Source organism: Emydura macquarii, unplaced genomic scaffold (genome assembly GCF_026122565.2).
Source record: "Emydura macquarii macquarii isolate MOO-44397 ecotype Brisbane River unplaced genomic scaffold, CSIRO-AGI_Emac_v2 contig_2948, whole genome shotgun sequence".
Lineage (NCBI taxonomy): Eukaryota > Metazoa > Chordata > Testudines > Chelidae > Emydura > Emydura macquarii.
In genome coordinates, this window is record NW_027133085.1 from 1,949,789 (window position 1) to 1,976,804 (window position 27,016).

The following is a 27,016-nucleotide window of genomic DNA, read 5'->3' on the forward strand; positions in this document are numbered from 1 at the left end:
GGCAACTAAAATGATTAGCTTCCATATAAGGAGAGATTAATAAGACTGGGACTTTTCAGTTTGGAAAAGAGAGGACTAAGGGGGAGGATATGATAGAGGTCTATAAAACTGTGACCGGTGAGGAGAAAGTGAAAAAGGAAGTGTTTCTTACTCTTCTTCATAACACAGGAACTAGGGGTTACCGAACAAAATTAATAAGCAGCAGGTTTAAAACGAACAAAAGGAAGCATTTCGTCACACAACACTCAACCTGTGGAACTCCTTGCCGGAGGAGGTTGTGAAGGCCAAGACTATAAGAGGGTTCGAAAGAGCTAGGTAAGTTCATGGAGGATAGGTCCAGCAATGGCTGTTAGCCAGGATGGGCACTGGGCAGGGGTTGTGGTTGGCCAGAGGCTGGGACCCGCCCATGGGCTGAATCACCTGGTGATCACAGGGTCTGTTTGTGGCTCGGAGGCGCCGGGCCTTGGCCACTGACTGACTGTGACGGTGCAAAGACAGCGCGTCAGAGCCTTGAGTAGCGCAAAGTCGGGCGGGGGAGGGGAGGGCGGGGTTTCCCTTAGAATCCCTGGCGCGGGGCTGTGTCCCGCCCCGCTGAGGAATCCCCGGAGGCGGGGCCAGACCCCGCTCCCACCACCAACGCCTATCCGTCACGTGACCCTGCGTGCCCGCCAGGTTCTAGATCGGGGCTGATCGGGAAGCGGAAGTGAGGCACGAGCTGGCGGAGCTCGCGTGAGTCAGTGACGTTGTGGCGCTCGAGCCCGGACTCAGGGCTCCGACACCGCGGGCGGCGCCATGGCAGCGGGGTATCAGTATCGGCCCGGCCCGGCGGGAGGCGGCGCCGCGGGGATGGCGGAGCCCAACTTTCTGTGGAGCGTCTTCCAGAGGTGAGCGCCCCGCCCCGCCGATGATGATGATGATGATGATGATGATGCCGCCGTTGCCCGGGTGCCCCCGCCGCCAACTGCCGCCCCGGGGCCCCCTTCCCCTCAGTCTGCCCGGGCCGCCCGGTCCCCGCCCCCTCCTCCCCTCCAGGGGACCCGGCTGCCCCCGCGCGGCACCTCCCGCGCCGGGCTCCTTCCCTGCGGCGCCCCAGTGACCCGGCTGGGTTTCGCCGGCCCCCTCCAGTCTCAAAGGCCGCGTCCGGCCCGGGCTAGTCGCTGCAGGCCGGCCCCGGCGCGGAGGCGGCTACACCCGTGGCGGTGCTGACTGACGCCGGCCCCGCCCGTTCCTGCCCGACCCGCACAGGGCCGCTCCGGTCTAGCCGCGCCGGCCTGGCTGAAAGGGGCGCGCAGCGGCTGTGGGCGGCCGGGGCTTGAGGTGCAGTGAGCGCGCCAGTGTCAGCAGCGGGGGTGGGAGGGGTGTGAAGCTGCCAGCTCTGAGGGCTGCTGGCCATGGACCTGGCGGAGGCTACTTGCAGCTCCCGGGGACACTGCGGGACAAACAGACTAATCACTAGCTAATTCTTCCCGTGTTTTACACCAAAATCTATGATTAGGGGATGATCTCTGATTATTTTTCCTCCAAAGATCACTCTCAGTACTTGTAGTGCTTCACCTGCTTGGTTTTAATTATATGGGTTTCTTTTACCTATTGCCAGGCTTTTCTTTTCCCCTAGTTCAGTGTTCATTGTCCAAGTTTTCTCACTCATTTTAAATATTGTATTGTTGAGTTGCTTGTCTTCTGTGGCATATACCCAAACTGTTGCTTTTTTTTTTTTTTTGTTGATGACCAGTGTCTTTGACTACTCATTCATAACTATGCGTCTATTCATTTCTATTTGTATTCTTCTTATTTGTGATAGATGTAAAATACTTACGTAATAAGATGGATTTATGGAAGACAAGATTTCTCATCTCAGCAGGCAGGATAAGAAAATTTTTAGGCCCCAGTTCTATAACTACTTAAATATTTTAAACTCTATTACCATAAGTAGTGCCTTTGATTTCATGGGACTGTTTGTGTCAGTCAGTATGTATGTAAGTGTTTGCTGGATCTGTCTTTAATTAGAATCAATTCTCTCCTCTTGAATTTTTGCTACATTAAAATAATTTTCAAACTATTATTGAAATTTTCTCATTTCAAACAATTTTCTTAAGCTACGAATTTTAAAGATTTCACTTTAAAATGAGTGTTTGTTTACAGGGTTGATAAAGACAGGAGTGGAGTAATATCTGACAGTGAACTTCAGCAGGCATTATCCAATGGTAAGTGTTACTCAGCATATAGAATTTGCATATGCATTTCTTATTCCCTTCTTTAGTTACATGATGTAGATCTCTTCAAAGAAGTAGAAATGAAACTGAAAATCTGAGCATACTGTAGGGAGCAATCCTGCAGTGGAAGGCAGAGAGAAGTGAATAAAAAAAGGAGCAAAACAAAAATTAGACAGACAAGATATATAATTCTATAGCCACATAAGGTTTCCTTTTTCAGACCTTAAAGAACAGTTTCTCTTAAACCGGGTGTCCCAATCCAAAAGAGGATCACAAGACGATTGTAGGGGGGTTGAGAGAGCAGCAGCTGCTGGCCTGGCTCCCAGCACTGAAGGCAGATCCTCCGCCAGCAGCAGCACAGAAGTAAGAGTGAGATAGCATAGATGGGGGTCATCGCAGCTTGAAATACTTTCAAAGGGGATCCCAGCAAAAAAAAAAAAAATTTGAGAACCCTTGTTAAAAAGGAACCAGATTTTTTTTATTTTATTTTTTTAACATTCTCTGTTACGTTTTTGATACGTTTTAATAGCAGCAGCATAACAAGCTCAGCTCCTGTTGTCAGTTTTTGTGTATTGGATTGTTTGTTCTGAAGAGAAAAAGCATAAGTACAGCCTCCTCCAGCTGTCCTTGTTTTCACAGGAATTAAGATATAATCATGATCATATCACCCACTCATGGCTTCCAAATATGCCCTTCATTTTTTAACCAGGACCAGCGTAGTCCAGGAAAATATTACAGGAGTACTTCAACCTGTCTTGCTGCACCTGTAATCTTGTTTGTTGCATACCATGGTGCAGGAAATTAAGATAGTAAGAAGTCTACTGGTCAGTCATGGTTTTTACAGAGACAGAAATAACTGCGCATTAGCGAAGGAAGGAGGTGGTAAAATGTTGTAATTAGTGCTTCCCGAAGCCATTTCTTCATCATTTCCTCAGTCTGTCATTAGAACTTCCTGAAACAAGGTGGGTAAGGCAATATCTTTTATTGGACTGACTTCTGTGGGTGAGAGAGACAGACTTTTGAGCCACACAGTGCTCTCCTCAGATCCCACTGTAGCATGTCAAGTGTAGACAAGCCTTTAGTTACAGTTGACTGAGGTGCTGTTTGTACATCTGTGACACCTAACTACCATGAGTTGTCTGGTAATTCTGGAACATCCAAGAGACTGGTGCTAGGTAGCTACTTATTACATCCACAATTCCTTTCATGTGGGATCCCTGCAAAGTTTAATTCTGTCACCCTTCCTGCACAAGGGGTCTGTGATGAAGGTGAGGCTAAGTGACATTCTGGGCTGCAGTGCTAACAGGAATAAACAATTTTTTTACTAATAAGCTGACTTGGAATACACCTAGGAAACAGATTTTGATGTTGAGTACAAAATGCCATTATTACATACATCTTCTGAATAACACAACAAATCTGTTTTGCTGTATCTGATATAATAGGTGATACAGTAGGTAGATCCTGTTCTTTTCCCCACTAACTAAAATAGCCTGTTTGAAAGAGCGAAACCTTAAAATTGTGGCAAAAATAGAGAAGCTGAAGAAATTTGGGTCTCTTTGTGTTCAGAGCTCTAAAACGTTGTTCCAATAATTTTGGAAACCTGTTTTTGTGAGCCCTTCTACTTTAAATTCCTGAAATTAACCTTTTTTCCCTGTGACCTGTCATGGGGCAGGTATATCCTGTCAGCCCCTTCAGGTGGTATGGCCCAGCGGCTCGAGTCACTAGCGCAGGCCTGGGCTTCAGGGCCATATGGCCTAGTGGCTAAAGTCTAAGTAGCTGTCTTTCTTTCCAGGGCCATATGGCCGAATGATCAGAGTCAGTCAGGCTGTCCCGGGGTTCGGAACAGTAAGGACTAATGGACAAAGTCTATGTAATGGCCTTCAGCAACCGAATTCACTTCCCTGCCCATCGAAGGTGTCCTGACCCAGGGCCCGAGGGGGAACCAGTGCCTCATTGCTCAGTCTTGGTCACCTGTCACTACCATCTCGTTCCCTCGATCACTTCCAACCCCTTCTTCCAACATGGATGGGACGATCCCCTGGGCAAATGCTGCCTCACCTCCATTGGCCTCAGTGGTCATCTGGGGTCTAGTAGAGGCACCAACCTGGCTGGCTTCGGCATCTGGTGGCTCTGGCACACTCCCCCCAGCAGGAGTCTGCAGCTCACCTCTGATCTCATCAGTGGACAGCCCAGACTGAGCTCCACTGCTTCCTCTTACCTTGTTTCCAGTGTGAGAATGCCCAGCAAGGGTGAGGGGATGTGGCTTCCTCAGCCAATAGCATGGGGTTAACCCCCTCTGGCCCAGTGCAGGGCAGGTATACCCCATCACAGATCCACTTCAGTGTTGCTACACAATCACTATAATTCCTAGCCTATTTACAGTAATGGTCAGCAGCTTTCACACTTGATATAGTTTATATGAGAACTCACCACTTAGTGAGTTCAACATTGGGAAGACCAAAGAATCAAATGAGCTAGGCAGTTTTATATAAACGTATTAACGGATGTATTGCCCACATTCCATAAGTTTCTAGATTCTAACGGTCAGATGGTCACAGAGGTCAGGGACCTCTGTGACTTCTGGGACAGGGCTGGAGCAGCTGACAGCTTGCGGTGCAGCGAACAGCTGTTAGGCTGCTGGCAGGACTCATGAGCTGATTAGCTGTTAGGTGGGAGGGGCATCTGGGAGGGCTGCTTAGCTGTTAGATGGGAGGGCAGGGCTGGTCAGCTATTTGTGGTGGCAGGGGTTCAACAGCTGATGGAGGGCTGCTGTCTCCAAAGCAGCTGATGTGTGGATGCGGATAAATCTAAAAGAAGGCAGATTGCGTGTCGGGTAAAAGTTTATTCCTGCGGATCGGCTGTGGATCCACATATTTGCATCTGCACAGGGCTCTAGAGATAAGCTTTTGGGCCCGTACCAGTTTAGGGGATGCTTGTCAAAGGATCATAGAATCATAGAATATTAGAGTTGGAAGGGACCTCAGGAGGTCATCTAGTCCAACCCCCTGCTCAAAGCAGGACTAACCTCAGCTATATCATCCCAGCCAGGGCTTTGTCAAGCCTCAGCTTAAAAACCTCTAAGGATGGAGATTCCACCACCTCCCTAGGTAACCCATTCCAGTGCTTCACCACCCTCCTAGTGAAAAACTTTTTCCTAATGTCCAACCTAGACCTCCCCCCCTGTAACTTGAGACCATTGCTCCTTGTTCTGTCATCTGCCACCACCGAGAACAGCCTAGCCCCATCCTCCCTGGAACTCCCTTTCAGGTAGTTAAAGGCCGCTATCAAATACCCCCTCATTCTTCTCTTTCGCAGACTAAACAAGCCCAGTTCCCTTAGCCTCTCCTCATAAGTCCTGTGCTCCAGCCCCCTAATAATTTTTGTTGCCCTCCGCTGTACTCTCTCCAACTTGTCCACATCCTTTTTGTAGTGGGGGGGCCCAAAACTGGACACAATATTCTAAATGCAGCCTCACCAATGCCGAATAGAGGGGAATAATCACTTCCCGCGATCTGCTGGCAATGCCCCTCTTAATGCAGCCCAATATGCTATTAGCCTTCTTGACGACCAGGGTACACTGCTGACTCATATCCAGCTTTTTATCCACTGTTACCCCCAGGTCCTTTTCTGCAGAACTGCTGCCTACTTCATCTGTCCCCAGTCTATAGCTGTGCATGGGATTCTTCCTTCCTAAGTGGAGGACTCTGCACTTTTCTTCGTTGAACCTCATCAGATTTCTTTTGGCCCAATCCTCCAGTTTGTTTAGGTCCTTCTGTATCCTATCCCTACCTTCCAGGGTATCTACCACTCCCCCCAGCTTAGTGTCATCCGCAAACTTGCTGAGGGTGCAATCTACCCCATCCTCCAGATCATTAATGAAGATGTTGAACAAAACTGGCCCCAGGACCGACCCCTGGGGCACTCCGCTTGTGACTGGTTGCCAGCTAGACATGGAGCCATTGATCACTACTCGTTCAGCCCTATGCTCTAGCCAGTTCTTTATCCATTTAATAGTCCATTCATCCAACCCATACTTCTTTAACTTGCTGATAAGAATACTGTGAGAGACAGTATCAGAAGCTTTGCTAAAGTCAAGGTATATCACATCCACCGCCTTCCCTACATCCACAGAGCCAGTCACCTCATCATAGAAAGCAATCAGGTTGTAGTATACCAGTTGATATGTGGCACAGGTTTAAGTGAAGCTAAAACAATACTTTATTAAAGGGAGTCTTTACAGAAAGACAAGGATTTGCCTAAAATAATTAGGGGAATAGGTGTGGGGAGAGAAAACAGCTTCTTCACTAAATTTACAGGGGAATAAATGTTTTTTTATACTTTAGCCAGAGACCTAGAAATAAAGGGCAATCTATATTACACTCTTGTGTAGATAGTAACCCACTCAGACTTGGCCTGTGACTCTATTTGGACAGTGAAAGAGAAGTAATTCTGCTTCAGACACAGTAAAGATGAATTGCAAGGCAACTATTTTTGTACCCTTTACTGCTCTTCTGAGATGATCTCTATACCCTTTGAAAGGTTTCCCTTGCTTATTCTTTACATTAACAGCATCAGGTCCTTGCTTTCTTTCTGCTAGAAGGCTAGTAATATTTGGAGGATTAGGAACATAGTATTACAGGAAACTGAAATCTGAGCTGCAGCTCTCTCAGCTGCCAATTGATGAGGAGGGGCTATTGGGTATGAGGCTTAGGTAAATACAAATATAATTGGTTTAGGGTAATACATAGCTTCCTTGGATTCTATATTTTCCTGCTTATTCTGTAAGTAAAACTTACTGATAATTTCTTAAGGAAAAAACTATAATAACTAGCTCAGTATAATGGCCATTATGGTACTACTGTGGTAGTGAACAGCAGCAATGCACTGACCAAGGCTGATAGGTAATTTGAAAATCCGCATTTGAGTATACTGCAGAGAATCACTGTACATTAACTGTCCTTACAATGCCACCTGGTGTTGTCACACGGAAGAGGAGGGAAATTAACTACGGAGGTTATTTTTTCCCCAAAAGTGTCTGATTTACTGACTTCTGAACCCTTCTGACTCACTCTTCTTGTTGCACTAAGGAAGCTGACATTTAATTTTATATCACTGCAAGATAGGAAAACTAATTGTTCTATGCCCAAATGGGGCAGCCCAGCCCAGAGTCAGTTTTATGTATTACCTTCAGATTTCTACAGTTTTGACTCTTTGCTCTGTGCTGATTGGCTGGCTGCTCCAGTCTCTTCACTTCAGTTTCATGGCACATCTACCCCTCATATCCATATCCATATCATCCCCCCCCCCATGCTCTGTCTCCTTCAGTCACCCTTCTTCAGTGTCTTCTCTCACTTTTCTTTCCATTTTGCTTATCCCTTCCTTATTAAATTCACACCCACAAAAAATCTGTCTGATGCTGTTTGTAAAGTGCCTCGTGTGATAGGGCCCCTATCTTGGGTGGTCCTTATTCACTCCCATAAGAACATGTAGACAGAAAAAACAAACTCTATAGAAGACTGTGCTCAGAATGGATTGGAACTAGGTGAGTTCTTCCATTCACTTTATCAGCAGGTGGAACACTGAGTTATTTTTATTGATTTTTATTTGTCTTATTTTTTACTTTATTGTGTATTGTCAGGAATTTGCATGCAAGTTCTTTTTACCCTTCATAGTTGGATTTGTTATCTTTTTTTCCCTTATTCCCACTGGAGCTAGCTGCTGGCACCTGTAACTTACTCCCTTTAGAGACAGAAATTGCCCTGCAAACTTACATCTGACTTTCGGTTTTTTGTTTGTTTCCTGTTCAAGGAACAGGTATTTCAGAACCCTTTCTATTTGTGACTCTTTTCTTTCACCACTCCAGAGCAAACTCAGTGCACGCAGACTAAGTCTTAGGCTGGTGTGTTAAAGAAATTTCACTTATAACTACATCAGTGAAGATATAGTGGTGTAAACCCCTATTGTAGGAAGTATATTGTACCAGTATAGAGAAGAGTTTACACCACAACACCTTGATCCAGTAAATTAGGCCACATCTGTACAAACCCTGCTTTACATCAATGCATTGCACCTATTAATGGGTGATGGTGACTAATTACATCAGTGCAATGGTCTGTAATGTAGCAGAGGGCTTTACTGTTCACTCATCCCCAGGAGCCAGTTGTACTTTTGAATCTTCCTGTGTCTTTCACTGACTTAGGAAAGTGAACATGGAACTCCAGGCAAGATGGAACCTTTCTCTTCTGTGGTATAGGTTGATGCATGCAGTGTTGCTAAGCTAGTAGTAATTTGTGGTCTCCAGTCTGAATTGTAATGCTTTCCTCTACATTTTATAACAAATTTTCAGTGAAGTAAGAAATTCATCGTTATGGCAGATCCCAAAAGGATGTGGCATCCTTGCAGATTGAGCGTTACCCAGATCCATCTCTGGCTAGATCCTTAAGGTGGTATAGCTGGCTATTAAGTTTGCTAGTGATGGACATAAACTGATTACAGCAACAAAGCTTTGGGTGCCCCACGATCACCAGCTGTGTAGCTACATTCCTTGGTATGCGCATTCGGAATTTGTTGGTTTTCCATTCTAATAATATGTCTGTACCAAGAAAGCTGTTGAAATGGAACCAGTGCAGAAGAGGGTGTTTGGTGGGTTCAGCTTTGAATATCCCCATTTCTGATCTTGTGCCACTCGTTATGGAGCAGCTGATGAAGACAACAAGAACTGAAAATTTCAGTCCAGTCTTGTGCCGCCTTTCTCAGCACCCACCTTTCACTTCCGTAAAATGGAGTTGGTATAACAGTAGTTCTGTAGACTTGCAGCTTTATAGAAAACTTGTTATGTTTCCACTGAAGCCACTGAAGAGCACAAAACATGGTAGCAGCTTGCTGCTATACAAGTACCCATATCTTCTGAGCATGCTCCAGCACTCTGATGCTCACCTGATAATTGATGTCCCATCTAGACAGATAATACTGAGCTGGTTGTATTCTGGGTCTGATTCTTGATGGTAATTGCCAGGGACTTTGTTTTTTCAGATTAATAACCAGACCAATGCACATTGCTCCTTGCCCGACAAGATAGGTTATTAGCTGCAGAGATTCACCGTACTGAGCCAAAATAATGTCATCAGCATATTGAAGATGTCAAAGCAGAATGGTGTTCAACTCAGTGCCACCGGCAGCTGCCTCCTCAAGTTTTCTCTATCGGCCAGCCAGTCAATGCTGATATTGAACGATAGATGACAGAATGCAACTTTGCGGTGCTCCCATGGAGATGAGAAACCACGCCATGTATTTGCCATTAACTTGAACACAACTTTCCTTTCCACTGTACAGCTCTTTTATCAATGATGCTGTCTTTCCAGGGATGCCAAGAAGAGATGTTGTCATGATCCTGGTTGCCTCTAATGATCAGGAAAGGATAATGACATTTGGGCAAGTATGTATGGGAAGTTTGGTATTGGGCAGAGCAGTAACAGGCACTGGCTGCTGAACCTGCGGCTGCCAATTAAGCGGTGATCACTAGCTTGCTCTTCTGTGACCCAGAGATTCATGAGCAAACCTGATACAGCCCGAATGGTTTCACTAGATTGTTTATCATAACCTCATTAACAGCTGCTGGCAGTCAACACTCATGAATGTGAGTTCACAGAGGTGCAGAAGTTGACACTGATCATCACCTTCTGTTGGCAGAAGTGTGCATCTGACTTCAGACAGCCAGTTAATGGGCCAAAATTAGTTCAACTCAACCAAAAGCTCTAAGTTGTCAGATGGCTTTCTGTTCGGAACTGCTTAAGATCATTGAAGTATTAAAGACTGAAGTTTCACTCCCTCTGTCATCTGATGAGGAACAGTGTTTCAAGTCAATGCTGACTACTGCCTGCTCAGTGCAGGAGCCTCAGCCTTCAAATGTCATCTATGGATTAGTGAGGAGCCGTTGACTGCACCTGGAATTGAGGAAAAGGTAAGGTTAGAATTTGAGTCTTTAAAGACATGTTCGTCAAGAGCAAAGGCTGAAGCGGTTTGACTTCGGAACATCAAGGTGTGGACTCAGGCAGATGGTTTAGAACAGGCTGCTACCAGGCCCGATCATTGTACCCTTTATTCAACTTCTGGGTGTTTGCAGGAGAAGGTGGCACCAGCTGTCATCCCAATTTTTTACTGAACAAGCATCAGCCACAGTTTGCAGGATCAGTTGCACAGATGGCAAGGTCATTTCAAGATCCTCCTCAGTTGTTCGCTGCCTGCAGACTCTCTTCCATTTGAAGAGGGGCAGGAAGTTCCAGTAGAGTCACCTTCTTTCAACCAAAAAGAGATCTGGATCGCAGTCCATTAGCTGAAGTCTGGAAAGACACCAGGGGTTTCTAACATCACCTGAGCTGCTCAAGACAGGTAAGTGTTATGCTGTGGCTACGTAGGTTTTTCAGATCATCCAGTACACTAATACCCTTCTTTCAGTCAGTCATCAGGGATATCTCCCCCCTCCTCCCCCACCTCTGTTCAAAAAGGGCAGTAAGGCTGAATGATAAAAGTTTTATGCTGTTGTCGGTCCCAGGGATAGTCTTCACTTTTGTGTTTAATGTCTCGAATTAACAATGCACTTTGTGGCTGAGGCTGGCATGCTCAGTGCAGCTCTAGGCAAGGTCATTCCACTGTCAACCAGATCTTTACATTGAGTCGCCTTTTTAAGATAGCTGAAGTTAACAAGCACTTTTGACAGAAATCTATAAAAGCCTTTGATTCAGTGCATTGAGAAAGTTTGCAGGAACTGATGAAGAAGGAAACTGCTTCTCTTCAAAGACTGCTTCTTAGCCCCTGTCTAGATAGGAGATTTTCTGTAAAACCTAAGAGATGAATTCAAACCAATATAGTAATGCTGGCTTATCCCTCTGGGGAAGGGGTTTAAGTTAAAACTGAGAAGTTGCTTTCATACCAGGATGTCTGTAGGGATCATACCTGTATAACTATGCATGTAAAAATTTCCTGTATAGACAGGGCCTTAGACACACTTTTGGACCTGCACTTCCTTTTGTCTGGGTGCACAAAGGAATTCTTACTGACTTTAGTTTATCAGTGGGTAGATGGCAGGACTTCTTCAAAAGATCTGATCAGGAGGAATTGAGTGCTTGACTTTGAAGCCTGGATGTTTTAATGTAGTTAATTTGTTGGTAATTCTCTGATTTCAGGTTTTTTTGGGTTTTTTTTTTAAAGCTAGAGTGAGTGTGTGTGGTGTTTTATTTACATTTTTTGTTTTGTTTTAAATCTCATTGTGCCCTGGGTCTGCCAAATTAAAAATCTGACTTCTCTGCCAGCTCTGCCTGAAGTGACATTCTGCAATCTTTTATTTGTGTACAATAGAGGATATGAGTACTTTCCTGCATCTTAAGGTATGGATATGAGACTTTGTTCAGTAGTAATTCTGTGCACTTCACAGCCTTTAATATCCATCATTGAAGGAGACCATGGCCTCTAGTCACATCTTCTGGCTCTCAGTCCAATGCATGTATACTAGAGCATAGATGACAAGTTTTGTTAGCCCCAAATGACACATCTTGCCAGTGAGAAACTGTCACTTCTTTCCCCCTCAGAACTCTGGAGCAGTGGGAAGAGAGTGGGGAGCAAGCTTATCCCTTGAACCAAGCAGTAAAGGGGTCTTTGGGACTCGGGTGACTAGAGAAGCTCAAGAAGCTGGTGGAAACCATGGGCTGTTGAGTGGCAGACTTTGATAGGGACAGCACCCAGGAGCTTTTTCTTTAGGAGGTGATAGAAGGGGCAAGATAGTATTAGGCAGCCCTCCTTCTTTTAGTGTAGTGGGGCAGAAAGAAGGTTAGTCTCCCCAGCCTGCTTTGTTTTTGTCCCTGACCCTGTCATACTACTTCTGCTCCCAACACCCCCTTAAGTCTTATACTTCTGCAATGGGAGAGGAAAAATGTGGTATCCAGACTGGTATAACTGTTAGGGTGAGGGGATATAAGAAATCAAGACCAAGACGTAGGCAGAGGAAGAGTTGTACACTTTTGAAAGTAAGGAGAAGTTTAAATGGCTTTCACTAATCTTATTGTACTGCTATTCGGTTCAGTTTATAAATGAGATTGTGTTGGACTCTTATATTTCAGGTGGATTTTTTTAATGCCTGTTTAAGTTTAGGTTGGTCATCATAACATACAAACCACTGAGAAGAAAGTAGGCATTTAAATTAAACTCCAAAATATACAGGAACTTCATACTGGCCCATTTCTTGAGGGACGCTGGGGGAGTAGTTTGGAACCCTGAGGTCTTATGGTTCTGCAGGTTTGCTTATGTGTTGAATTACTTTTATGTTTGTAATGTGAATACTTTAGTTAACTAGCCTTTTATATTTGTACTCCACTTTGTAATATTTTCATTTAAATGTTATAGTCTGGGGCTAAAACTTTTGCTAAATACTGACATAGAGAATGTGAGAAAAATTGAGCAAAATATGTTCATCCCTTCTTAATGTAGACAGGCATGGAAAGATACTTTTTTCATTTAAAGAATGAGTGCCATTAAACTTCAAATGTTGCCTGTGGCTTGAATGAGGAGTAATGTAGTAAATTTGGTGAGGGGAAACTAAAAGCTGTGATTTTAAAAATTGCTTTTGTGCCTGCTCAAGTCAAGTATTATCAAAGGTCTTACTTTAACGCTAGTAGAAAATCTGAAATGTGAATTCTAATGCCAGCCTAAAAGTTCATTGGATAAGTTCATTGACTCTTATTAAAATAACGCAAAACACTTAAAAGACTAAATCCCTGTATATGTTTTGTATTTCACAAAGGATTCCATTGGAATTCTTCTTTTAAATATTTAATGATATGCACGTAGCATTTACCATAATGGATGAGATTGGTAAATTAAGATTTTGTATTGCCAGTACTTGAAATGAAGACACACAAATATTGTGTCCTCCTTTTATATGCCCCCTTCTTTCCTTCAAATCACTTCATTAATTGTGTAATGAGAGAAAAAAATTTCCTTCCTGACCCTTGCAGTAATCTCTTTACAACCTGAAGAATGAGTTTTTACTATTTTCCTCGTAGTATGCAAAAGTTGGTCAGAAAAAATACACATGGATTGCCTGAAACTTAAGTCCAGTCTACACCAGAGACCTATATCAGTATAACTACATCACTCGGGGGTGTGAAAATTCCACACCCCTGAGCGACGTAATTATGCTAACTGAACCCCCTGTATAGTTAGTGCTATGTTGACAGGAGTGCGTCTCCTGTTGATGTAATTACTGCCTCTGGGAGGAGGATTAACTACACCAACTGGAGAAGCTCTCCTGTTGGCATAGTAGCATCTTCATTATAAAGTGCTACAGTGGTGCAGCTGCACCATACGGGAAGACCTAGATACCACTGAGAAACAGTCCTGGTTTTTTGTATGTATTGCCTCCATAAGATGTAGCTCTGAACTTTCTAGCTGGGCTGTCGTCTGGGTTTTTTTATTATGATTATTTTTCCTATTTATCTTAAGGCTTCATCATACTGCTTTTCTGTCTGTTTTAGGAACGTGGACTGCATTTAATCCGGCAACTGTCAGGTCAATTCTGTGTAAGTACAACTGTACAATGTTACATACTCAGGACGTGTCTTTTAAATTGCATTTTTATTACCTCGTTTAGTTGGTGGCTAAGGCTTTCACATGCTGTAGCACTTAGTTACATTTTAGCTCAATGGTGAACTGAAAGTACATGGTACACTGTGTAATCTTGATAGCAGATCTTTGCAGCAGCTTCGTTTGTAATGCTATGAACATCTTTAATACAAGCTGTTTTTTTTCTTTGTTAGCTAATGAGGATCAGCAAGCTTCAATTCTCCTTTCCTTACTCCCATTCCAAAAAAGATATTCATTAGGAAGAAATAGTCAGACCTACTGACACCTCATCTGTTTTGAAAAAATATAGACAATATTGTAATGACTGTGTATGTGTATATATAACAGGGTTGCCAGGACAACCTTTAGGAAAGATTACAAGACAGCTGAGAAAACTGCAAGTGTCAGAAATGTAGGGGAAAATGTTTTTGACAATAGCACTGTCTTCATGTTTAATACCAGTAAGTCACTGGGAACAATTTTAAAGCGTTTTTTCTAGCTACAGATATCGAGAAGGAAAAACAGATCCTATGTTATACCTCAAAAAAGACCAAAATGGAGGAAGAAAAGCAGAAACCATTTGATTGCTATTGGAATAATTCCCAGCAATGCAAAAGAGGCTGGCAGCAAGTTAGTGATATAGCAAGAGACAAACAAATGGCATTTTTAAATGTCTGTTTTTATTTTATGCTTGATTTATAAGCTGTGTGAGGGAGGAACAATGTATTTACTCAAATCTGTTCAAATGTATAGCTGAAGTTAAACCTCCAGTCTGGTGCCATCTTGTACTGTGTATATTTAAAAAAAAAAAAAAAAAAATTGTTCTAGTCCTGACAAGTCACAGAAATTTCCACTGCAAACTGTTAGAATGCAAAAGAATCCTTTGGGGAGGATTTTCTACCCCCATTGCTTTGCAACTCCTTGCAGAAGAGCAGAACCTTTATGCTATTCAGTCACTGATCCATTTGATCCTTAGGAGACTTCACTGTCACACTATTGCTCTTCCATGTTGCCTTCTTCAGTTACTTCATTTGTTCTTCCCTATCCTCCTTCCTTTGCCTTTTCACCACTTCCTCTGCAATCTGCTTCCGTGAACTCTTCTACTTTTACTTCAGGTCAGCCCTATTTTCAAAGCCCTCCTTCCCTCCATTTGTTTACCACCTCATCACCCATCCAGGCCCATCTCTTATTAAAGATGACAAAATATTACTGAACACTTTACTGTAGTTTCTTATGTATTAATGCTTCAACTATGTTATTTCAGCTATGTTTGACAGAGAGAACAAAGGTGGAGTGAACTTCAATGAATTCACAGGAGTCTGGAAGTACATCTCAGATTGGCAGAATGTTTTTCGAACGTATGATAGAGACAGTTCTGGAATGATTGACAAAAATGAACTAAAGCAAGCACTAACAGGTTTTGGTAATTTATTTCTAATTATAGTTTGCTATATTATGGCTGGTTTTGTCCAAAATTAGATTATAGTGTCTTTAAGGCTGTGCCATTTTGCAGTTGTGACAAATTAGAATAATCAGTTGTAAGAAATAATTGAGATGGAATGTGGCTATTATTTCTCATATGGCACTGCACAGAAGACTGAAATCTATGCCATGAGCATCTGATAGATCAGTTCCAGAGGAGTAGGTGTGTTAGTCTGTATACAGCAAAAACAACGAGAGTCCTGTAGCACTTTAAAGACTAACAAATTTCTGCGGGCATAAGCTTTCGTGGGCTTCGTCAGTTGCAGCCCATGAAAGCTTATGCCCGCAGAAATTTTAATCTTTAAAGTGCTACAGGACTCTTGTTGTTTTTGATAGATCAGTTGAACTCTTCTGCTGAATAAAATTTGGAAGAATAATTAATGAGAAGAAATGTATACTGACTTGGTGTGAATTTAAAAATTCAGAGTCTATTAAACACCCTGACTTACCAGCATTTGTTGTAAATGTTTTAATTAGTGGCCCATTGGTCATAAAGCATTTACAGGCTTTAAAGTTTAGCCTGAAATTTAAGGAATAAATGTAATTACTTAGAAGGAAAGAGAGTTGTTGGATAAAGGTTTCTCTTCTCAACGACACTTGCGGCACCTTATGTTTTCAGCGACATTTGTCAATATTCAAAGGTTTTTTCTATATTAAGTGACTTTTGAATTGTACTATACAAATCCCTGCTTTGATTATAAATACTTAACCTTCATATGCAAAGTTTAATTTAATATTACATATGTAACCAGCTTGAAAACATAAAAATTGACTCTCATTCTGCTATCAAGACGTCATTTTATCTTGATAACTTGAATTCCTTTAAAAATGTGAATCACATCTATTTAGAACCATTTCTCTAAAACATTTAGTTCTTCAAATTGCCACATCCTAGTTATGTACACCTCAGAACTGCTAAGAGTTAGGATAATATGTTCAATGGCTTGTATGCTAGCTAAGAGGAGTGTGGGGATAAGAAGGGGAAGTTATCTTCTGGTCTCATGCACACACATCCCCTCCCCACTCCAGAAAGGGTGGAACTTTTCTGAGATAAAACAACCTTAAGATTTTAATGATACTCTAGCATAGGGGTTCTCAGACAGAGGGTCACGAACTGTCAGTCCCCATGCATGCTGGTACAGGTGACATGGTGAGGAAAGGGGAGGAGGTCATCACAGCCTGAAATATTTTCAAAGCGGGGGACCCAGCAAAAGTTCAAGAACCCCTGTTCTAGTACACATGACTAGTATGGGGGCCTAATCTAAAGCCTATTGAAGTCAATGGGAAGTCACCCACCGGCTTCACTGGGCTTTAGATCAGACCCTGTAAGTACTGGGATTAGGAAGTTTTTAATTTATCTATTTTCAAATAAAAACTGTAAAGGTTCTGGAACCTCCTTTTGATAATTCTTCCTGATTGGCTGTTTCACCAGCTATATTTATAGTTAACAGAAGTGTCTAAATTGCTAAAGCTTTCTTCATTGCCTCTTTTGGAGGAGACTAAATGGTCCTCGTGAATTTAAAGATAAGCCAGTTCTAACTATCCCTTTTCAAGCAGCTGTGCAGAAACTCTCAATGGGCTACCCCTGTATCTTCTGAAAAGTCAAGGTTGTTTTACAGCTGCACCTAAAGTAGACTCAAACTATGTCTACACTTGCCGCGAAATTCAGCAGCAGTTGACGGATCTCCCGTTGACTTCTTAACTTCTACTTACAGCTGTGTCTTCAGTTCGCTGTACCGATGGTAAATGCCCTCCCATCAATGCAGCGTTGCTCTTTTTGGCAGAGGTAGATTAGTAGCGTCAATTTCTGGGTCGATTGAGGGGTCTCCACTTCTGCTCAATCAGTCCAGATAAATGGATCTGATGGCAGCGAATTTGCTGCTGTCAGTGTAGACTGCCTCAGCTGTGACTGGTTCCAATAAACTCGCATTTCCACATGATCAAAGGGATCTAAAGGGAGTCTTACTGCACACAACTGACTGTATCCCTTCTTCCACTGTCCTCTGTTAGGCCACTAGAATATGTTCCAGAGCTTTTCACTGTACCTGACAGAGCTTCTGCTAGAAGTGCCCCAGAGGTTCTCTTCTTTACTTGATGAGATCTCAGAATATTTAAGTAATGCCTCTCAAGCCCACTTAATATTATCTCTACTTCCTCATCTGAAAATGGCATAAATTGCCCACTTTTCTAAAAATGCTTTTTAGATTTTATGATAAAAGGTGAATAACCCTGAAATATTACAATTCTTATGTGCTAAGCTTATTCTAAGTAAGCTTTATTAAAAGATCAAGTGTCTGGAGTGTTTTAAACAAAAACCTATTGGTTGAAAATAATTCAGCATGTAACTAGCAAAGCTCCCAGTATTCCTGGTTGCTTCTCTTCCTTACTGCTCCCTCATGGCATTTATATCACCTTGCAGTAATTGGAAGTTGACTTCAACAGAAAATGGCATTAGAAACAACATCTTGTATCAATCACAGTCACATTCTCTTCTGATGCAGTAGATAACTATTTGTTCAATTGACTTCAATAAAAAAGATTATTAAAATATTTGATTACAAAATACGTTGAGCACAGCCCTAAATATTTGTTTTAATTTCCCTTCTATCATTTTAAATTGGTCGTATTTCATTTCATTGAGTTTGCAATTCAGTCTTTTGTCATGTTCTTAAGCATTACATGTTTTTTATATTGCCTCTATTTTGTTGGAGCATTTTCTCTTTAAGTAGATGCATTTAGTCTAATATCCATTTAAGTTTCTGATTACTGTTTAATAACTTTCACATTTACTTAATGACTTTTGCCTGTTTCTTGCAACAAACTTATGCACCTTTGCTTTTATGTGTTTTAATGCTCTTAACCAAAACTGGATAGTTGATATATGTAAATCTTCTAATCTTTTTTTCTTCCAAGGATATCGACTATCTGATCAATTCTACGATATTCTTATTCGGAAATTTGACAGACAAGGAAGAGGACAAATTGCTTTTGATGACTTCATTCAGTGCTGTGTTGTTTTGCAGGTAATGGAGGAAATACGTATAATGTCAAAATGTGAAGCCATGATTATTACAGCAGAAGGAAGTGCTGGATCAGGAATTTAACTTGACATGACCAAAGTAGTACAACCTAGGAACCTGTGCTTGCTTACACCCTTGTGTTGATCAAACTTGAAAAATCTTAGCCTTTTGGCATACTATTATACAATTAAGTCCAAAATGACAGACCTCAATGACTAAGTGCTTCCCCTTTTTCAGACAAGAATTGCTCTTTAAAAGTGACTTAGTGCCATGTTTGCCTTCCAGAGGAAAAACTTAACTTTTTACTTGGGGAAAAGAGAATTTTTTTTCCTTTTTCTGCTAGCATTGCAAATTCACCTAGTCTTTGAAAGTCAAACTGAATTTTTATCTTGTGGATCATGATAATGAAGACTCTGGAATCCAGATTCTGCCTCAGCTTACATTTATGCAACCCTATTGTTGTCTTTTCAGTTGTGCAGGTGTAGCTAAAGTAGAATTTGCCCTATTGACTGGAATATAATTCTTATTATGTCAGTTGTTCTTGCATAGTTGTATTGGCTCTGCAAGCCCAAAAGAAAAAATAGCAAAACCTTTAATCTGTAAAGTAAGCAGACAAGTGAATATGCACATGAATCATGACTAAGAAACCATCATGCCTTTGTAGCCACTCCTCAATATAGAATTGTATTTTAAAGCTTAATTCAGAGTTGAATTTCAATCATTCAGTCAGTTACAAATTTTTCATTTAGCCTACACTATAGGACTAAATGGTGTCACTGAAAAGCTCTTAGCATTCCTCTGCTACCAAGGTATACAGAAAAAAATCTGGAGGAGTCAGTGAGTCAAGATGATGCTAAAACACCAGATTGTCTAAAATTTTGCAGGATTCTGAGTGGTGTTTCTTCCTTACTGTCAGTGTTTGAGTATACCCCATGGTGTGGATAAATGCGCAGCATGCAGAAAAGGGAGTGTGTGACAATATGAACATTTACAATGTTACAAATTCAAAACTCTAGTTTAATACAGTTGAGGTGCTTAAAGTAAATCACATTAAATTGATTCATAGGGATAGTGGCTGGTTGTAATGAAATTCTATAGAAGTCATAACTTACGTTTTCATAGTATTTTTATACTAGACCTTTTTATTTTTATACAATACCATAACTTTGCATGGTTATTTACATGCAATTATGATGCAGCCGATGACCCATCAAGCTTATAACAGATAATGTATTTTCAAACAAGCATACAAAGATGCTTGTTGAACCAGCCTGAGAATTTTAAATTTGTCCAGTGCGAAAGTAATTTTACCCCCTGAATTTCTTGGCAGTCATGTACTAACATATATTGAGCTGGATACCAGACAAAATATATACAATTCAGAGGCTACACATTGTACATAAAATATTTAATTCAAAAAATGGTATGTCATGGGGGAAGCAGTGTTGGTGATGGGGAAGTTTATTCATCCTTTTATCTCTGTTAGTGAATCTAAATTTTCAAACAATCATCCTGGCGAAAGCTTATGAATTTATCATTGCTGGAAATGAATCCCAGAAACCCCAGTTTACAAGTAGTACATACATATTCTTCTGAACACTTTCCCTATATTCAGTAATGTTTTCTGTTTCTTTCCAGAGGTTGACTGATGTATTCAGGCGCTATGATACTGATCAGGATGGCTGGATTCAAGTGTCTTATGAACAATATCTTTCCATGGTCTTCAGCACTGTATGACAGTGACCAGTGCGAATGAAAATGACCAGTAATACAAAGACTGGAGTTGCCAAATCTTGTCACTTAGGACTATAAATGGATAGAACTTGTTACATTCTCTTAAATTGTGTATGTTGTCAGCTTCAGAATCTATTTGTACTCAAGCTGCTTAGTTTTCATTTTGTATTATTGTAACATCAATAGCCATATCATCCTTTAGTGCAAAATTTAGAATTAACTTGTGATAATGTCAGTGCTAAATAACCTTCCAGATATCCTGCATGGGGAAAATATTTTAGGAATGCCAAATTGTAGTAGTAGTACTGTTAATTAAAAGGGATTTAAGGTCAGACAGAAATTGCACAAAATGATTTGCACGTGCCTTACTTTTTTATGATATAATGTATTAATTTTTAATACAGAATTTAAAACAGTAAAAATATTAAGACAGTCACTGTCCTGTCTAGTTTTTGTGCATAAGGATATTTCTCCAGCGGTAGCTCTGATAGATCCCTGGCTCTTTGAATCTCAGGCCTCATGTTTTAACTTTCATAGCCAGCAATTGTCCATACCCTTAATATCTTTTCTCACGAATAGGTTTGAGTTGAAGCCTCCTTTTAACTTTTGTCTGCTCCTGGTTATGCCGGACCCATTTAGTTCCAGCTCTGTTTTCTGTTGTTTAGTTCTTAGCTAAGTGCAGACACCAAGCATTTTACTCTATTTACCTCATTTACAATGTTTATTTGTTCAAAATAGGACTGTGCATTAAGGCTTCAATCCATCAACTTTTTCTTCCATGTTGTTTGTCAGTCCGTCTGACAGGAGAATTGCTGTCTTTGTTTTCTCCTTTTCTGGAAAAGTAGGGTAGGGAGAAAACAGCCTTCATAACCATTATCTGCAGAAGATGTGTGCTACCACTACCTCACTGCCTCTTGCCTTGTGGGAGGATCACGACTTGATTGGATACTAGTCCTGTTTGTGGATGTTATCTCAACTTCTCAGATACGGGCATGAATATTTTGTCATTGTTGGCCACCCTTGTACCTCACCTTGGGAGTGAGGGTGTTGTTGGAGAGCAGAGGCCTTAAACTGTCCCTGATGAAAAGTTAATAGCTTCACAGGCTTGTATAAATACTGCAGGGAAGGTCACTAAAATTAAAATAGAACTGCAAGGAAGTCTGTCTGAACCCAGGGTGGGGTAGGAAACCTCAAAGGAGCTGGTCAGGAATCATCTTGTGGACCATCTCTGCAGGAATTTTTCCCTAAATCACGAGTGGTTTCTGAACTCATGTCCTCCATGTCATCTTTGCAGCTTGGGGCATTACAACTATTGACCTGCTTACAACAAGGGACAACAGGAAATGTCATCTGTTCTGCTCTTCCAGGGGCCTCAGTCAGGCTCCTTGTCTGATGCTTTCCATCTCCGCTGGCAGTTGGCTCTTTTACACTTTTCCCCCTGATCGTCCTACAGGTCATCCTCAAGCTGAAGGCAGATTGGGCCAATCTTATTCTCACTGCCCAGCATGGTCAAGGCTGTGCTGGTTCTCTGATGGTCTCAAGCTGTCATTTCAACCTCCCCTTCTTCATGCTGACCTACTCACTTAGGATCACAGTTTTCCCTTGCATCCCATATTCAGCTCCCTGCCTCTCACAGCATGGCTGCTTGGTAGCTAAATGAGGAGAAAGAGCAGTGTTCAATGGTTGTTCAACAGGTCCTACTCAAGAGTAGAAACCCCTCTACCAGAATCACCTATTCTGTGATATGGAAGCTGGTTTTGGTGTGATCATTGGCCCACAGAAGTCAACTGATGCTACCTTTGATGGAGGACATCTTGCAGTACATGATGCACCATCTGTTGTCAGGACTTGTGATTAACTCAACACTGCCACATGCACTTTCAATATCAGTGTTTCATCCCCTCAGTCAGGGAAGATGAGTCTTCTCCAACACTATAGTTGCAAGATTTTTAGAAGGGTTTTTGTTTCCATCATTTGGTCTGTGTGCAGTCCCTCTGTGGGACCTTAACATGGCTCTTAGTGGCTTTAAGGGGAACCTCTATTTAAGCCACTGGTGCCTTGTCCCTTTCCACTTGTGTATCAGAACTGCCTTTCTGGTAGCAATAACATCTGCAGGAAGTGAGAGAGAGTTGCAGGCAATGATGGCAAAGCCTTCTTATACACAATTCTCCAAGGACAAAGTAACTTTATGACAACACTCAAAATTTGTCTGAATTTGTTTCCCTGTTTCATTTGAACCAGGGGGTATATTTACCTATATTCTTTCCTCAGCTGTGTTCACTTCCAAAAGAGCAGTATCTCTGTACCACAGACATCAAGCCATGTCTACTATTTCATTGGGACAGGACTAAATCATTTTGTGCTTCACTTCACCTATTTGTATTTGCCCCCATTATATGATCTGTATATAAATCTTTTCACATCCTAGTTTTGGTTAGGACGCCTCAACAGCTCCAAGCTCATTCTTTGAGAGTACAAGCAAAGTCAACAGTATCCCTCAGAGATCTCTCACTAGTTTGCAGAACTGCTACATGGGCATCTGTGTATACATTTACAAACCATTGTGTGATTACCTCAAATTAGAGGATGGATGCAAATTGTGGTAGGGCAGTCCTGCAATCCTTTTTCAGGCATACTCCAAGCCCTACCTCATGGGGTGGGTACTACTTGTGGGCAACTTAAGTGGAATACATGTCTGCATCTACCCAAAGAAGAAGAAACTAACATACTGTAACTGTGGTTCTTCAAGATGTGATGCACAGGTATTCCATGACCCATCCCCTGCATCAGAGTCTAGTCTCTGGGCATTAGGTGCAAAGGAATGGGGGGGGGGGTATAGGAGGAAGGAGCAGTGCTGCCTCATAGTGCAGGGAAGGACTATGGCTATGAAGCATGAGCACCACCCCTCTATGGGCACTGCTAGGCAAAACTGTCCAGCTGCAGTGCACAAGGTGCACACACAGCTAACTAGAATACATCTACATCACATCTTGAATCTTAGTTACAGTAAGCAACCATTTCATATGGGCCTAAGACACTACTGCAGCAGTTTATAGGGGGAAAAAAGTATCTTTAAAAGTAAGCAGATAATGGAAGCCACTGGAGTGCACAGCACAATGCCACACCCCCTTTCTTGCTCCAGTGGTAGTGCTATGGGTTAGGGAGCTTGATTGTCCTTATGACCCTGCTATTTATTCTTACATTACACACCAACTACCATGAATAGGGGAAGATTAGATGAGAGGAACTGAGAGCTGCAGGCCCTGAAGTACAGCCCCAATCAGGCTCAAAGAAGTTAGGGGAGAAGATATTGGGCAGTAGCAAGAAACCAAGACCTAGTCAACCCAGTAAAGCAAGTGACTGGTTTCTTCACCACCATCCACCCACACCCGACATTGCCAAAAGAAATGGTTTTGACTGTGTGTCACACCTTATTTCTTAGATGAGGCACATAAATTAACTCTTACAGTGGAACATGTACTGCATTAAAAATTAAACTGACTCATTGAGATACTCTAATGCACAACTAAAACAGACCTAATTGGGAAGAAAATTTCAACTGTACACTTCCAAGTTAGTTTTTAACTTCATGGACAAAGTGCTTTCTTCTTCCTTGCACCCCAGTCCCTCCCTTCTGCCTGCCAATGGTGATCTTTCCTATCTTTCTGTCTTGTCCTTTTTATTAACCTGGTCATCAGTTGCTGCTGCATCTTTGGTTGCCTCTTCACCCCCATCAGAAAAGGGGGCTGATCCAAAGGACCAAGAAACAGCTGTAGTTCTTCTTCTAGCATTGGCAGTGCTTGCAGAGCCACATGACAGCAACAGCATCACCAGAACAACGGGCCTTAAAGCCCCTGGGAAGTCTGGTTAGTTGACATTTGTTGACAACATGCATCACTGACTGACAAACAGAGACCACATTGACAAAGTGGATCATCCCACAGACCCCATGTGTAGAGGTTGGCTGTGCATATTCCTTGATCAGTGTTGAGTGGAGTCCACAGGTAATGTGGCAGATCAAATTCCAGCAGTCAAACCAACAAGGAAACCATTCCAAAACATCTTCAGCTGACCACTTATCACACCATAGGGCTGCTGCTGACAGATTCCAATTTGGTAGTTGAGACCACAATGGACACCTCAACATAAGTCATGCTCTGGGATGACTGAAGACATCAGCATACAGTGGGAGAACGGGAATGGCACCTAGTTTTTCCACCAGTCCAGCTGTAGACTTGCTGTGATGCCTCTGTGGAGGAGCTAGTTGCTCAGAACAGATAACCATGGAATAGGAGTGGGGCACAGAATGCCTGTTAAGAATGCGCATGGTCAAGTTCAATTCAACATCGACCAATTTGGTGTGAGGTGAATGACCCTGGGGCATAGTTTTCCACTGAGAAATAGAACAGTACCAGAGCTGATGTGCAAAGTGTCTATGCGCCTGCACTCCATGTCAAACCAGTTAATTTGCTAATTAGATAATTCCTGGTCCTGACTTTGGCTTACTATGACCATCTAACAAGGACTGATGCCAAAGACAAGTCCAGTGTGACACCAAGGCAGACCAGCTTTCCCTCAAGTTTGTTTTCTGTTGAGGAACACATCTAACTCATGTTTAATGCTTGTGTGGTGGAGGTGGAAGATGCATGAAATCGTCCTGGTCAGACCTGGGTGGAGGCACCAACTGCTACAGTAATCTGCCATCTTGGCCAGGTCAGCATTCAAGATGTTCTCCACTCGGTGAAAGCTGCAGTATGTCATCCCTACTCTTCCCTACATAGCTATGGCTAGAAATTAAATACTAAATCAAGTACAGGCTCCTCAGCAGCACCGCCCTACATAATCTGCAGCAACATTATAGTCTATTTGTATCCTTTTTAATCTACTTTCTGCACTCATCCAGGACAACAGCTACCATTTCCACACACTAAACCTTGATACACATTGAAGACACAGTTAAAGGATAAGCATCCTTATTTCCTCTTTAAAAGTCCATATTGTCTGTAGACTTGCCCATAAGGTATCTAGCATAACCATATAGCCTGTATTATTAAAACAACTTGAAAACTTTCAATTGTTACAACCAAAGGTGGGGGGAGGGGAAGGGAAAAGAAAAATGATCTCCCCTGATAACTACCAGTTGACCCACAAGCAAACAATTTAAGCTTCTGAGACGAGAGTTTGAAGATGAAGTTTACAGGAACCATAAACTGTTAATTTGTAGCTTGTGTTAAGACATGCATTGGACAAAACTGTACAATGTTCTATAACTGAGTATAAAAGATATTAATGGGAAGCAACATGACAGCTCAGAAGCCTAGGATGAAGCTGGCATGGTTTTGCAACACCTCTGGGATTTAATGCAGAAAGTGAAAAACATCTCAAGAGTGAATGAATGAACTTCTATTCTGGTGTGAATCACTGATTGTCTTAAGATGGCTGGTGCTGACTTACGTGGGTTGTTCTAGGCCTCATGTTGATTTGTAATTCTCAATCTGTACTACGTAACTCTGGTTATATTTCTGTATTTGTGTGCATCTTTACAATTTAAAAATAAAATTGGTTAAGCTTTTCCACCAACTTTTGTATTTTCTTACTTAAGAGCACACTTTGAATTCACAGTAGGAGAAATGTTTTGTTTACAGCCCATTGTTTTATTATGTTCCAAAAAGAAATTTAGTACACCCACATCTAAAAAGTATCCTGACTCGCTCTAAAATTAGAAGAATTTGGCCATTGGTTTGTATGTAAAATAATGAATTTCTGTATTTTTCATGCAATGGAACTATATTTTCAGTGAATCCTCTTCCTAAATGGATTATAACATACAAAACTTTTTTGGAAAAGGGTGCTTAATGTTAACCAGATTCTCAAAAACCAAGAGTTTTCAATGCAATCTACTAAAAAAATTTAACAAATGCATAAAAAATGTGAACAGTATATTCATGACAATAATTTGTGTTCCAACTACATTTTTACTGTACTAAAAAACAAACCTTATCTCCTTTCACAAAAAACAAACAAACAAAAAAAAAAACCACATCCAGAACTAAATTTGTTTCCTAAAAACCAGAAGTGAAGATTCTTCAGTGTTCTGTTCATCTGTTCCAATTCAGCTGTTTTTGTATCTTCTTAATTTATCTCTCTAGTTTCAATTAGCGCTTTGACTAATGCTTGAATATTGATTTCTAGTGAAGGAAAAAAGAAAATTCTTTAAATTATTCATTTTTATGCAACTTTGTATAAATCAATATAGCAGATGACAGATTAAAAATTAAACATTTAGGATTAGCTAATTTTCCTAATTCTAATGTAGTAGAATAGTTTGCATTATCTGTCCATTTAATTCAACATGATGGCCCAGTTACAGATTAATTCAGTTCTGCCTTAAATGTTCCAGAAATACATTTCATAAAATGGAATATTTTTCTACTATTTAAAATAAACTGCAATTCATAATGCTTATTTGTGTAGATACCAATGCAAAATGTGACAAATTGCCATCTCAAAACAGTCAGAATCAATACCAAACTAGCTGTTTTGGTTTTTTTTAAATAGTAAAAAAATTAATTTTATTATCCTCAAGTGTGCTTGACACACATTTTGCATGTCTCTCTACTATTACCATCTCCAGTGCTACATTTCCCCCAACCCATTTATTTGTACTCAGTCTCTCTTTAGCAGCCACCCTTGTGGTACTATCCGCTGGAGTCTGAAAGCACATGGCTGCATTATGAAATCTGGAACCTGAACAGTCAGATGATCCAAGGCAAACCTTCCCCCACCCCCAATTTAGGCAGAGATGTCTCCCATTTCATTTCCCACAATCACATCACCAAAACAGTTATCAGTGGTCAGAAGAGTTAAACTGAGCTCCCTTTAGAGGAATATTTAAGCCAATCCTGGGCTGCAAATGTGTGCTGTTGAGGGATGTCAACCCAGAAGGAAGTG

The 27,016-nt window shown here is 41.6% G+C and overlaps 2 protein-coding genes across 4 annotated transcripts in view; one reads left to right on the forward strand and one right to left on the reverse strand.

Annotated features, from left to right (window-relative positions):
• The first annotated feature begins 676 nt into the window (after positions 1 to 676).
• PDCD6 (programmed cell death 6) lies at positions 677 to 20,773 on the forward strand. 2 transcript variants are annotated; one of them, XM_067569851.1, is made up of 6 exons: positions 677 to 884; positions 2,143 to 2,204; positions 13,742 to 13,786; positions 15,094 to 15,252; positions 18,225 to 18,334; positions 19,970 to 20,773. In XM_067569851.1, exons 1-6 carry the CDS (start codon positions 793 to 795, stop codon positions 20,066 to 20,068), a joined length of 567 nt encoding a protein of 188 aa, XP_067425952.1. In that variant the 5' UTR covers positions 677 to 792; the 3' UTR covers positions 20,069 to 20,773. The 2 variants fall into 2 exon arrangements, with proteins under 2 accessions (XP_067425952.1, XP_067425953.1); XM_067569852.1 differs by having other exon boundaries at positions 678 to 884; positions 15,094 to 15,246.
• A 2,436-nt stretch (positions 20,774 to 23,209) lies between these two features.
• Positions 23,210 to 27,016, reverse strand: part of LOC137167640 (serine-rich adhesin for platelets-like) — a 58,304-nt gene continuing 54,497 nt past the window's right edge. For both annotated transcript variants that reach the window (XM_067569849.1, XM_067569850.1), the window contains one exon: positions 23,210 to 26,253. In XM_067569849.1, the coding sequence (XP_067425950.1) occupies positions 26,198 to 26,253 (56 nt within the window). In that variant the 3' untranslated portion in view covers positions 23,210 to 26,197. The remainder of the gene's footprint in view (positions 26,254 to 27,016) is intronic.

What these genes read in the sequence shown, in the direction of transcription:
- PDCD6 (XM_067569851.1), top strand. Translation starts at nt 793, where the DNA reads ATGGCAGCGGGGTATCAGTATCGGCCCGGCCCGGCGGGAGGCGGCGCC. An exon ending in TCAGCAGGCATTATCCAATG is followed by an intron (nt 2,205 to 13,741) that starts GTAAGTGTTACT and finishes TGTCTGTTTTAG; the next exon opens with GAACGTGGACTGCATTTAAT. An exon ending in GCAAGCACTAACAGGTTTTG is followed by an intron (nt 15,253 to 18,224) that starts GTAATTTATTTC and finishes TTTTCTTCCAAG; the next exon opens with GATATCGACTATCTGATCAA.